The sequence below is a fragment of the Lonchura striata genome, chromosome 1 (assembly GCF_046129695.1).
Source record: "Lonchura striata isolate bLonStr1 chromosome 1, bLonStr1.mat, whole genome shotgun sequence".
NCBI classification, from domain to species: Eukaryota; Metazoa; Chordata; class Aves; order Passeriformes; family Estrildidae; genus Lonchura; species Lonchura striata.
Genome location: NC_134603.1, coordinates 4,926,735 through 4,940,741, shown reverse-complemented (window position 1 = coordinate 4,940,741; position 14,007 = coordinate 4,926,735). Strand labels below are relative to the sequence as shown.

General features: G+C 41.9%; 1 protein-coding gene across 10 annotated transcripts in view; it reads right to left on the bottom strand.

Annotated features, from left to right (window-relative positions):
• Positions 1-14,007, bottom strand: part of PTK2 (protein tyrosine kinase 2) — a 187,770-nt gene that overhangs the window by 87,200 nt on the left and 86,563 nt on the right. For all 10 annotated transcript variants that reach the window (XM_077781884.1, XM_077781887.1, XM_021532480.3 and 7 more), the window contains one exon: positions 5,222-5,388. In XM_077781884.1, the coding sequence (XP_077638010.1) occupies positions 5,222-5,388 (167 nt within the window). The remainder of the gene's footprint in view (positions 1-5,221; positions 5,389-14,007) is intronic.

Below are 14,007 nucleotides of genomic sequence, written 5' to 3'. Positions count from 1 at the left end.
ATAAACTTCTGTCTTCAATCCTTAAATTTACTGTTATTGCTTGTCCTGTGGTAACAGCCTACTGTGTTTGACACAGACTGTTTGCTTCCTCCTCTGACACATTCCTTCAATGAAAGTCTGATAATGAATGTCTCCATCCCTTGGGCTGTGCCAAGACAGCATATCCTAACACACACTCTTAACAGTACTTCCCAAAGTAAGTATCTTTAACAGTCTGCTCATGATAAGAGCAAATATTACAACATTTCAATCAGTTGGTTTCAGCAGGACAAGAAGTTCTTTTCAGCAAGTGATCTGGCTGCCTGCAATCAAGACTTATGTGGATATTTGGTAAAAAATTACTAGGGGTAAATGCTGCCTAGGTTTCCACTGCAAGCAGAACTTCCAATATCCTTATTTACATAGAATTCATTGAAAATACACTGTCCTGTTAGAAATCATTAAAATAAGGAAAATAATGCAATTTACCTAAGACAAGAATACAAATGCTGTATAGAAACAAAGAATACTAGAAAGATGTCTTGCTGTGGTATGGCAATACATTTCATAATTCCTGTGCACAGAAAACACATTGTTAAGTTAAAAAGTGAAATGCATGCATGAGAAGCTGAGAACACCTGACAGAGTAGATTTACAGGGGATACGAGAGAGAAATGTTTTACTCTGAGTGGGGTGAGGCCCTGACAGAGAAGCTGTGTCTGCCCCATCCCTGGAATTGTTCAAGGCCAGGCTGGATGGGGCTTGGAGCATCGAGGGATAGTGGCAGGGGATTGGACTCAGTGATCCTTAAATGTTCTCAGTCCAAACCATTCTGTGACACAGGACACAGATAAACAAAAAAACACTCCAAGTCAGTTAAACTCTCACAGATTATTCTCATATGTAAGGGAACACAGTCACCTTCTAATGCTGATCAGCCTTTCCATTTCATGATCCCCAGGAGATAACTGGTTAATCACTAACGTTTAGGTGTCATCCAAATTGTACTTCCAGGTGTTTATGTGTCAGGGAGAGAAGGCAGCACGAGCACACTGTGCAGAAAAGCAGAGCCTCTCCTGTTTTTTATTCTGCTATATCCACTAAAATCTACTGCTGAACACAACTGCAGAGCCTGACATGGAATAAAACAAGTCTGTGTAAAAGAGTTCCTTCCTTTTTGGGGGGCTTTAGAATCCAGTGCATTTTAGAATGACAGAATTGTTAAGGTTGGAAAAGACCTTTAAGATCTTCAAGTCCAACCCTCAACCCAGTACCACCACCATGTTCACCACTAAACAAGTGTCCTCAAGTGCCAAATTCACACTTTCTTTGGAACCCTTGCAAAGATGGTTACTCCATTGTTTCCCTGGGCAGCCTGTTCCAGCGCCGGACAATCCTTTCCATAAGAATTCTTTTCTACTATCCAACCTAAATCTCTCCTGGAGCATAAATATGGTGAGAAGCAGCTGAGGAAGCAAAGAAGGCTCAGGGGAGACATCCCTCTCCACGACTTCCTGACAGGAGAATGTAGCTAGGTAGGGGTCAGGCTCTTCTCCTAAGTGATAGGAGTGATCACTTCATCCTAAGTGATAGGAGGAGAAGAAACCATCTGAAGTTGCACCAGGAGAGGTTTAGACTGAATTACAGATCAGAAAATTGGATATTCAATATCAGAACAAATTTCTTCATGGGCTGTCAAAGATTGGAAGATGCTGCTCAGGAAAGTGGTGGCATCACATCCCTGGAGGGATTTAAGAGGGATTTAAAGGACATGTATATGTAGCACTTGGGGACATGGTTTACTATTGGCTTTGGCAGAGTTGGGTTAACTGTAGGGCTTGATGACCTTAGTGGTGTCTTCCAGCCCAAATGATTCTGTGATTCTAGGATGCAGAACACCATTACTCTCTGGGATTATAAAAAACAAAAAACAAACCAACAAAGAGGAGAATCAATCTGTTTCCTTTACAGGGATTTGTCTTCTTAATTGATCAGCCATGAAAGTGCTGCTTTTTGCTACAGGATCTCATGAGAAAATCAGGTAAGGCAAAGCAGCTCAGCTGGGACAGTCACCCTAAGTGACCTTCATTAACTATTTATAACCTAATCTCTGCCTGGACCTGTGGGAATGAACTGATTTCCTAAGGCCAACACAAGGATGGGCTCAATTTTCAATATCCTCCATATTTACCGGCTTTGAAATGCAGCCAACTGACAAGGATGCTATGTCCTTCCTCACAAACCAGGTCTGCTTTAGGAGCAAGCATGCCAGCTGATGATCACTCCCCTTATGTTTGATAAATTATTCCTGGAAGATCACCACTCTGCTTCTGCTCTGCCCCTCCACTGGGGCTCAGAAGCACTGACACACCTCACAAAGGTGGGCATCAAGAGAGCTCACTGGTTGTGCAGTGAAGTGACCCATCCACAGCAGAGTGAACACCACTGAGCAGTTCTTGGAGCTCCCCTGTCAGTAACAAGCACTACCAGGGCAGCTGGTGGAGCCAAAAAATAAAGGATGATCCAATTCTTAATAACATGTGCCACTGAAAGAAATAATCTTGCCAATCCCAACCTTGCCTCCAGCAGGTTCTGATTCAGTTCACGTCAACAGAAAAGTAACCAGAACAGAGAAGATGAGAACCAAAAGGACAAAGGGGAAGTCTTGTGTGAGTTTAATGAACTGAATCAGCTGGCTGCAGGCTTATAGAAGTATTAAGGCTCACAGGCGGAAAGGAAAAGGAGTGGATAACTGGAAGCCAGAGAAGAGAGAAGACAGAGTGCAGCAAGGAGAGGGACAGACCTGTTATATCAACTTGGTCAACTCATTAAACCATCCCCACACACGATCTGGCCTTGTATCTGTGCCAGGGCTTTTCCATCACAGCTACCAACACTCACAGTCCAGGACTGCTGAGCACTGGGGTGTCTCCCACCTGTCAGAGCCACAGCATGGATGTCACCTGGTTACAGGGACCTGCTTTACAAACCCAAACTACAGAGCTAGAAGGTGTCTGCCCTGTGGGGAACAGGGTGTTCCAACACACACAACTTGTTATGTGAACCTCTTGATGTTCCTTTTGTGTGACACAGAACAGTGAAAGGAACAGGGCCTGGCACAGAGCAGTTTTGTCAGAGCCATGAGGGACAGAAGCTGTGTCTGCTGTTCAAGGCTCAGTATTACACAAAATGATGAGGGTTGGTGTTATCTATGATTTAAGAGCCCCACATCCTGCTAACCCTGGCTCACCCAGATGGGTGATGGATTTTATCCTGGTAACTTTGTGTGCAAGCTATTGACAATTCATGTAACTCCAAGTACCTGGACTAGTCCAGAAGAATTCCAAGATGTAATTTCTGAACACTGTGAATAAACTACCCTTTAATTTGGATGATAAAAATAAAATAACCACGTGAGGTATTTAGTGGTTTACTAACAATATAGGAAGTTTTTAGTTTAAGAACCATTCCAAGACTACTTCCCCTTTAGTAATCTAAATATTTCTACAAGTACTGTCATATGATCTTAGACACTTCATGTTTAGGCATTACAAATATGACAGCAGCATTTTGATTATGCACAGCAAATCTCTCTGGGTTTAAAAGGTATGTCAGGCTGCATGTATTTGATAACACATTAAATGACACTTGGAAATGTATTGAATAATTTACACCTTATCATAGCTCTTTCATGAGCATTTTACACAATTCCTTTTCACAAGCTTCAAAACAATATCTAACTTTGTTTTTAAAACCAATTAAATGTGTTCTGCAATGTGTACCATGCAAGTTGTACTGCCTTATAAAAATGGAATTGACACTGGTACACTAGGTAATAAATTTCTACAACATAAATTATTCACATCTCATCCACCACTTGATAACACCATTAACCACAGAAAGGATTCAGGAATCTCCTTCTTTCTAAGGTGTGATTTCACAATATTATCAGTTAAAAACTTATTGTGAGGGAAAATACCTGTGCAGATCACAGAAACAATAAAATATTACATGCATAAAAGAGAATATGCAACATTCCTGAAACACAGGTTTTAAATATTCCTAATTTCTTTGAATTTGTGGCATTTGTTAAAATTGGGACTCTGAAGAGAATTTACAAACTGAGTATTACCAAATGTGACATCTGCTAGAATATAATAACTCCACTTGTGAGAAATTATGTATAGACTATTTACAATACTTTTGCAGAAGGTATGTGCATCTTTTAAAACAACCAGCAACTTCAGCACAATTGTGGTTATGAACATAAACCACAGAAGCAGATGCACAATGCCCCTGCAGTCAATAAGCAACTACAGTAATCTATTCTTTGGTTTAATCTCTGTTTGGTTAATTGGTATTTTACAACTCTGAGCTCCCCATTTTCTCTAGTAGACTACTGTGTCTTTTCTGCAAATAAATTTTAGTTTCCTCTTGTCTTTCTACCAGGAAAGTGGAGAGACTTTCCTTCCTTTCCTGCTTAAGTGGGCATCACCAGCTTATTCTCCTAAAAAGCTGAAGAAACTTAGGTCATGCCATTTATTTTAATCAACTAACCAGCATCATGAAAAACCTCAGCAAACGTGCCTAGGCTATGAAAAAACCCCAAAATTCTGCAGTTATCTTTCTAGTGTTCATTGCTCCTGGTATAATTTGAGAAGATCACAGTCAGGAGGAAGGCAGATGTCACTTACTGCTCTAGGTCTCAATATAATGAAGTTTAACAACTGAGAAGTTTTTCAAAAGCAGAGGGATAAAAATTTTTGGCTGCATTTCACTCTTTTCAAGTCACATTTCTCCTGTTCAGTCTATAAATTACAACCAGTATTTAACAACATCCTTTTGCCTTTATTTAAATAACAAGTTTTATCCTTTTAAAACTGCAGCCATGTGTTTACACCACAACTAGGAAAACCATTCTTATCCTAAAATTTTTAAGCATAACAAAACTTGCAGATTTCAGCACAAATGACTAGGAGATTTCTGTTCCTATTTCATGTTTCCTCTAAATCCCAGGTTTCTCTTCAGTTTGTAAGAAACCCCTTACAACAACAAAAACCCCTTAAAGCAAACAAAATATTGCTCACATCTTTTAGAGAGATGTTTGGTGGGTTTATTTCCCCCCATTCCACCAGCTCTATTCCAATACAAGATCTTTCTTAGTAAACCAAATTACAGAGTATTTTGTACAATAAGGCAGGAAGACTTGTATGACTGACATTGAACAGACTTATATTCTTACTTCCATTCTTCTGGAGGGTGGGCTAGTTCAAATTTCTCTCTCACATTGGACACCCCCATATCCAGGTGCAGCCAGTGAACTTCCTCAGACTGCAGGTGACTGAGCCGTAACCCATAGCAGGCCACATTTTTCACCTTGTGGCAGTCCACGATCTTCTGAATTATGCCCTAAAACAGAGAAATATACACTTCTTATAAGCTGTAAAATACAATAAATATATAGATATTAATTTAAAATATCACCATGTAATACCCTACACAAAATACTAAACAGCACATTGGCAGCGACTTTATTAAAAATACTAAACATATTTTATTGTAAGCTACTCTTTCACACAACCAGTTACAATTGCTGAGGTTTTACCAGCACGACTTCAGAAAACATCAGTAAATATGTTCCATGTATTCTATCAGATTTAGGCCAGTGTTTCCTCTATGTAAAACACAGTAACATAAAAGCCAAAATTTCAAAAGCAAGATGTATTCGTTCCAAAAAACCCACCAGCAGCCTTTAAAAGTTGCTCTCCATCAAGAACCAGAAAATCCTCTTGGCCTTTAATCCACGTCAGTGCCCCAACAGACAGGATTTCATAGGTCACACCACAGCCCCTTGGTTTCCTTTCCCCTCCTCCCCCAACTCATTTGAGACTCAGGAGAGATCCCTTATAAAACCAGGCAAGAGACAATCATTTAGAAGCATTCTCAAACACAACAAATGTTGTTTGCCCTGAGATAAATGTCAGAGTTTGAAGATCTCTTGCCCAAGAAAGGAACTTTTTACATAAACCCGTACAGACTGACGTGTCAGCCATCAGAAGGTCTGACATGCAGTAAGTAAAAATACAAAAATCCTGTGTTAGTGGAGCAGGGGTGAGCAACCTTTCAGGTGCAGCATGCCAGGCTGTCCTGCTCTCATCTCGATCAGGGAGCCAGCAGGAGCTCAGCAGGAGCCAGGGCCATCGCTGCTCCCAGACTCTTCTCTCAGCCATTCATTCACAGGCTTTTGCTTCTGTGCTGTGCCTGGGATGGTCTGAAAATTTCCTGCCGAAAACTCTCATACAGGTCCACACACACAGAGATGCACGCAGAGATCCACAATTGATTCTTGCTCAGGATTCCAAGAAAACATCAGCACATAACCAGTGGGAGTTCTACAGGAGCCAGAGGTGACTTTCTGGAGTGAGTCAGGTGTGAGGATTTTCTACAGGATGGTACTGTCAGCCTGGAGAAAAGGAGGCTCGGGGGGGCATTAATGCTCTCCTCAAGTCCCTGACAGGAAGGTGAAGCCAGGAGAGGATCAGGCTCTTCTCCCACAGAACAAGGGACAGGATGAGAAGAAATGGCCCCATGCTGTACCAAGGAAGGTTTAGATTGGGTATTGGGAACAATTTCTTCATGAAAGGGTAAAAGCCTTGGAACTGGCTGGCCTGTGGAAGTGGTGGAGTCATCATGCTTTGAAGTGTTCAAAAACCATGTGGATGTGGCACTTGAGGACATTGTTTAGTGGTGAACTTGGTCATGGTGCTGCGCTCATTGCTGGATCTGATGATATAAGCAGTCTTTCCCAACCTAAATGACTCTGACTGGTTCCCAACATTTATTGTTTTATACCCCAAAGAAATTGTTTAAAACCCTGAATCTGCAAATTAAGCAAGAAGAAAACTAGGTGCAAAAAGAGAATTAAGAAAGCACTAAATCTGAATAGAGGGGGAAGATGACACATGTAGGAGTGGAATCATGCTGTTGGTGAGGTGATATCAAGCTGTTAAATCAGCTCACATATCTCCTCAAACTGCAACCTTTAAATAATCTCTCAGAAGCAACACAGCGCACAGAGAAATGTAAAACAAAATTCTTTCAAGCCTACAGGAAGGAAACACGAGCCATGTTTAGTAAGTTCATGGAGACTGAGTTAGAAGAAGTTCCATCAAGCCCAACAGGACCCTATGTCCAAGAGCAGCAATGTGAGCACCCTCAGAAGCATCTTTTTGGTTCAGAGCCTGCAGTGCCCCAAATTTCCCTTGTGCCCCACGCCCTGGGGTTGGACATCCAGTGCAAAGTGGATGGCGAGCCCAGACCTGCAGGAAGATGGACAGCACCAAAGCAAACAGGAGGCTTGCAGAGGCCAGTATTGTGTGGGAGGGAAACTTCACAACACTGTGGGCAAATCCAAGCTTTCAAGCAGCTGGCAGCAACACAAACTCACCAGCCACAGCCTGTCCTGACAGCCAGAAGGTGCCCGAGCTGGTGGGAACAAAGGTCTGATGGAAATGAGCAGCTCCCTGCAGGCACCTCAGTAAAACAACTCCAGGAGGAACCAGAGGCCACAGATGGGTGCCAGGGGATGAGGTAACACCAGGCAAGCACAAGGGAACACTTCCCCCAAGTGCTCTCCTAACCTCAGACTATTTTTATCCCAGTGGATTTCCCAAGCCAAGCATTGTTTCTGTCATTCATCAGCCTTCAGTGAAACTATTCCAATTACTCATCCTGTCTCCTCTTAAAGCAGTTCACTTTTTGCAACCTTCCCCAGCAATTCCAAAGGTCTATTATCAGGTCAGTGAACAGGTTTTAAATCTGCATTTAATGTAAGTTGTTTAAGTTTGTTTCTTGCCTGCATTTGAGGCTCTTTGTATCACAAACTACAAAGGAGAACAGTTGCCTGTATCCCTGGAAACACTCACCACCACCAAGTACTCTCGGAAGAGACAGAGGCATATTTAACCTCTTCTTCACCCAAAGGACAAGCTCTGCTTAGTTAGTAAAGCCTAACATTTTGGCAGGCGAGCCAAAATTCCCCAGGGGAATAGTGCCAGCTTTTCTTTATGCAAACAGAAGAGATTCACTCATCCTCATCCCTTTCTACACCCTGCACAGAGCATGCAGCGTTTTGGAAATTCATCCCTCCCCCATCTCTGACACTACCACTGGATAATGAAAATGGAGGTACATCTTCTCAGATGATAGTTACTCCTGCTGTGATAAGAAATGGCTTTGGAAAGGAAAAAAATATGGTAAAATTATCTACAGCCATGAACTTCTGAGGCTACTGATTCGTAAGGCTGAGCTGAAACCATTAGTGCTTACTCAGGAAAGAATCAAGATGGACATCTCAGACCCTCTCTACTCTTCAGGCTGGGATTTCAAAAGGACTGAAGAAGTCAGATGTCTTAATTCCCTCCAAAATCAAGCAAGATTTTAAGCCTCTTTTTTGTATCATCAGTCAAGTCTAAACCTATCACAGCATCAAAAATCAAAAATAAAAATAGACATATTTTCTAATTTATTTATGAATGGTGTAGTATGTGGCAAGGTTGTTATCAGCCCAAGAAATTAATTAGCAACAATTAGTACATGCTGCAACTCAAGAAAAAGCACAAACCCCAAGGAGACAGCAGAACAGGTGCACAGGAGGTCAAGTGTTGGAAAATATATTCTAAAAAGCCATGTATTGTCAGGAAGGAAGAAGTGGTATTTTATATGAAACAAACACATCAAGTGCTTTTCTTTGCTGTTTAGGAAAGCTGCAGAACTCATTCCAGGTGCTACCAACTTACAGTCAGAATAAAAACTGGAGAAATAAGGAAACATGGTGATTTAGACACTCAAAATGGCTGGTCTGCAGTCTCAAGTAAAACATCTATTTGCTTGTATACTTTTTTTTATTAATAAAGCAGAGGATTTGAATTTTAAAACACTTAGAGCCACACAGCCCATCAGGAGAACCCAGCACAGAACAGGGAGGCTCATCCAGCCCCAGGGACTTGCTCAGCCCTGGCTGCTCTTTCCAAACATTCCAAGATTAATCCCCAAGGCTTGCACTGGCACTGCAGCCAGCATCAGGTCAGTGCATTTAACTCCCATCAGTAGTAAATAACATGCTGAGTCTCCTCGGGTCCTGGGCAACCTCCACAGACCCAGTGGAGATGCCTGGAGTGTCCAACAAAGGCACTGCCATCACTCCAGAATGGGTGACAGCCTCTGTGCCTTCCACAGTGGCTCTGTGAGGACCCTGCCAAAGCAGCCTGGTGTTCTCTGTGGCAGTGATGAGAATGTTTAATCAGAAGTTTCCAGACAAACAACTTAACTGCTTAACCACTGCACAATAGCAACTCCAGCATCCTGCTGAGACATGTCACCACAATCTTTTAGCTGGAAGCACGGCCAAAGAAATCTGAAATCTCTCCAGACTCTCCTGCAACCAGCCTTTCAGCTCAGGAAACTCCTCAGATGGATTGCTAAGCGGAAAAATACAGGTAAGGACCATCAGTTTCAACCTGGACCACAAACTTCTGACCTCAAATTAATCACAGCTAGAAGTACTTACTGGAGAGCTCAACTCCAGCAGAAACCTGCTCCAGAATGAGATTTCACTCTGGGTACAGGGGATCCCTGCATGAATATAAATTCCTAAGAGGAGTTTTCATGCGTCTGTTAGCAGCTCCCTACAACTGCAAGGCAGTCACAGAATCATCTGCCACTTGAATGCAGTTCACTCTAATCATATTGATTTTAATTAAGTTTCTGAAGCTGACATTTACATCCTGAACATAAAATAGACTAGTACAGCTGAGCAAGAGCCAGTGGGAAGCCTTCAGAGGAATTTCTTACCAATAACAGGCAAGGGATAGGTGACCTTTCCATCCCTTTACCCCAGAGAGAAGAAGAAAAAGCTCTTTCTATAGGTAGAAAACTGGATAAGCACTCATTTTTACTCATTTGTCTAAAGAACCCCCAGATATGCATCACAGTTAATTTAAAAAACAGATTAATATTTGCTCTAAATTAGGAGTGTGCCCAAAATTCGAATTTACAGTACAGTATATTTAGGAGAATGTTGAAAAATCAAGACAGACAAGAGAAAGGCCAAAAGGCACATGGTACCCTTGGCTCTCCCAGTATGTATCAATAATACTTCAATTCTGTAAATGAGTGAAAATTAATTGATTGCTTGTAAATTAATAAGACTGATGTGCTACTATGAATAAATTGAAGACAGAATAATATACTCCCAGTGTGACTACAAACCTAATTTCCTTATTTAGTTGCAAGGAGAAAGTTTCTTGCACCAGAAAAAGTCTTTAAGTAGCAACTCTGACATGGGCACAGCACGCTAATGTTTGTGCAGCACTTCAAATATGTCAAACACTATTTATGTATCAAGTATTGTAACTCCTGATGACAGATTTATATGTCTGATGAAAATTAATTTATAATTTCTAAAAAGGAGAATGTGCCCTCTACACCAAAATCTGGGCTGTCCTCTGATAACACTGTCTGACAGTCAAAGCACAAAGCCCACATTCCACTTTCTCATTACTGTGCTTATCCAGCAAGCACATTTGTGTATCATATGGTAAACAAGATTGGGAAAGTGATGAGGCTGCACAAGAACTCTGCCCCTGAGGCCCAACAAGTTCATACTGAAACCAGAGCCTGAAGCCAGGCTGTCCTGCTGGCAGGACCCTGTCACCATTCCAGCACAGAGACACCTCAGCTCAAGCAACACATCCAGCCAAGTGCCTCAGAGCCTTTCATGTTCAGCCATACTCGGATCTGTCATCCCAAATACCTCTCCACACCCACACAGAATTCCACAAGGAACCTTCCAAGCACACACTGACAGCACTGGCAGAGCAGAGCTGGTACAGCCCCGCTTTCCAATCTTCTTGGATTAATCAGCACTTTTCTGATCCTACTGCACACTTCCCAAATTAATGCAACACTCTTTGAAAAGCTGACAATAAATTTGGCTTCCCAGAAGTTTAACATTCAAAGCAGTGTAGGAAGGAGGGTGAGGGAGGGGATTCTGCCCCTCTGTCCCCTCTGGTGAGACCTCACCTGCAGAGCTGCATCCAACTCTGGGGGCCCAGCACAGGAAGGACATGGAGCTCCTGGAGCAGGTCCAGGAGGCCACCAAGACAATCAGAGAGATGGAGCAGCTCCCCCATGGATACAGGCTGAGAGAGTTGGGGCTGCTAAGCCTGGAGAAGAGAAGCTCCAGGGAGAACTTAAAGCCCCTTCCAGTGCCTAAAGGGGCTCCAACAGAGCTGGAGGGGGACTTTTTGCAAGGGTATGAAGTGATAGGATACAGGCAAATGGCTTTAAATAGGAAGAGAGAAGGTTCAGATTAGATATCACAATGAAGATTTTTTTACAATGAGGGGGTAAAACACTGGACCAGGCTGCCCAGAGATGTGGTGGATGCCCCATCCCCAGAAACACTCAAGGCCAGGTTAGACTGGGCTCTGAGCAACCTGATCTAGTTGAGAATGTCCCTGCTCGTTGCAGCAGGACTGGAATAGATAACCTTTAAATGTCCTTCCTAACCCAGATTTTTCTGTGATTCTGTATTTCACTGCTCCCTATCCTCAGATGCTATGGCAAAGTCAAAGAGCCCCTTGGATCCAGTTTTTGTACAGATAAACACTGATGCAGGATGCTGACTTGAAGCCATCTACAGATCTAGATGTTTTCAGAAAAATGTCAAAGGGTTATTGATATTAGGTTTAAAATGTTATTTTGCATGTGTGTCTCATCTAAGAGTATCATGAGTATTTTGCAAAGTAAAACAGGCATCCCAAAGCCTGTTTTGGAAAGGTACCAAATAATACTTTTGTCTTAGTATAGTGATTATCACTATACCATACAACTTTTTGTTTACATTTCAAGATCCATAATTTTTAATTCTTGCTACCTTTCTCAGGTTCTCGGGAAGGAAGGCACCTACAAAATAACAATACAACCATACCTTATTTTCTGGTACAATTCATGCAGGTACACAGCAGAGAAAAGGAAGGAAAAAAAGGTAAATCACACCAATTTTCTAGCTCTTACACTAGACCAGGAATGATTTTATACATTTTTGCACACATCTATTTGATGTTTGAATCGCTGCACTCCAGTCTGCTTCTATACATCAAATAGTTCCGCTGCCTCAAAGCACATATATCACTGTACACATGTAGAAATGAGATTTGAATATGTAAACGTTGTAAAGACCTGACTTCACCAAAAAATACTAATCCAGCTTTGACTCCTGCCAGCATTCACAGCCTGTTTCCATAGAGATTTGTGTGACCAAGCTGCTCCCCTGTTACTAAATCCAGTAAGAATCTATTTTAAATCTAGTAGGAATCTACTTCAAAAAAGAAACCCAGGAGATAAAAACTCATCCAATTAATATATTTGCATCTCCTTTACAGATTGCAGTAGATACACCAGAGCATCTCCATGCCCATTCTCCTACAACTCTTCAAGCTTCTGGCTTGGAAGGCACTGAGCAGCAATGAAGCACATCTGGCCATTCCACAGCTGGATAGCAACAAGTTCAACTACTGGCTACCTGTCAGTCAGTCAGGATCAGTACTGTGTAGCCCAGATCTGCTCCAGAGTAGCCACAGTAGATGACTGGCACCTTTTGTCCAGATATTGGCTCTAAATAACATGGCTTTGAAAAAGAGGGAGAGACTTGGAGGTGAGCGAGTGGAATCACATCTGGAACTGAGGCTGGACTGACAAGCCTCTTGCCCTTTTTCAGAACAGGCAATATCCTTCTTGGGAAATGTTTGGAAACCAGGAATGCTGCTGTGGATGACAAAGGATGTTCATCAGTGAGGCTTTAATACTCTGTCCCCTCGTGGTGCAGTAGCAGCACGGTGCCAGCATAAACAGGCATTTCCTTTCTCCCCCCAGCCTTTCTCAGCTGTGTCAAGTCTGCAAGACAATGCAGCTAACAAGATTACAGAACTGATCTGGATTTAAAACAACAGCAAAACAATAATTCATTTTAACTTGGATTGAGTTTGCCAAAACAGTCACACCACCTATGCCAGCACAGCTAGGGTGGCAGCATGAGAAAACAAACAGCAAGAAGGAAGCTGGCACAGCTGCCAGATGAAACACGTGTCTCAGCAAGCACAGCATTTGAACTGCAGACCTCTGCAGGATCTTTCCATTCCTCCACCACAAAAGGGATCTCCAATCAAATACTCTGTTCTCTTGCACCAATGGGTGAAAGTACAGCATGGATTGAATGGGAGAGGCAAACAGGAAAGAAGATGCAACACACAGGACACAGTAACACAGCTCAATTAACTGCTCTAGTGAAGACCCAGCTGAATGTGCTTCAGCCTAGGAAACGGACCAGAATACACAACCTTCCAACCTGCACACATGCCTTCTACCTGTGAGAATTAAGATTTTGCAGGTGGGTAGAGAAGCTGATGAATTTGCTCTGGTCGTTTCACAAATAGGATGGGATGTAGTCAATGCTCCTTGCATTTAGGTGTTTGGTTTTTGTGGTTTTTTTGTTTGGTTGGGTTTTTTGTTTGGTTTTTTTTTTTAGTTAGATAATATCCTTCCCCTTAGCTAAGGATGTACTTTTTAAATTCAGCTTTTTGAGCTCTTATTCTGTCAACATTAAGGAAGCTGACATTTCAATGTGGTACTGCATCTTGAAAGGAAGAAAAAGATATTTGAATTGTGAACAGGTTAAGAGAACCCCAAACACTATTTGTTCAAGAGCTCTAACCATCCTTCTCTCCAACTACAAAAATAAGGACTAATCTGACAGGTTAAAAGTTTTAATGCTAACTCTATCCAGCTTAGGTTTTAGACAGTATAACAAAATTGGAAGAAAAAAACAAACCTTTCTGATAATTAAGGTATGACACATGTCTGGCAATAACATGGTTTGAGATTTGTGGTTGTAATTTCCACATAAATAATGTGTTTACTTCTCACAACTACTAGTTAAGAATCAAAGACAAGATTTAAAGGCTAAAA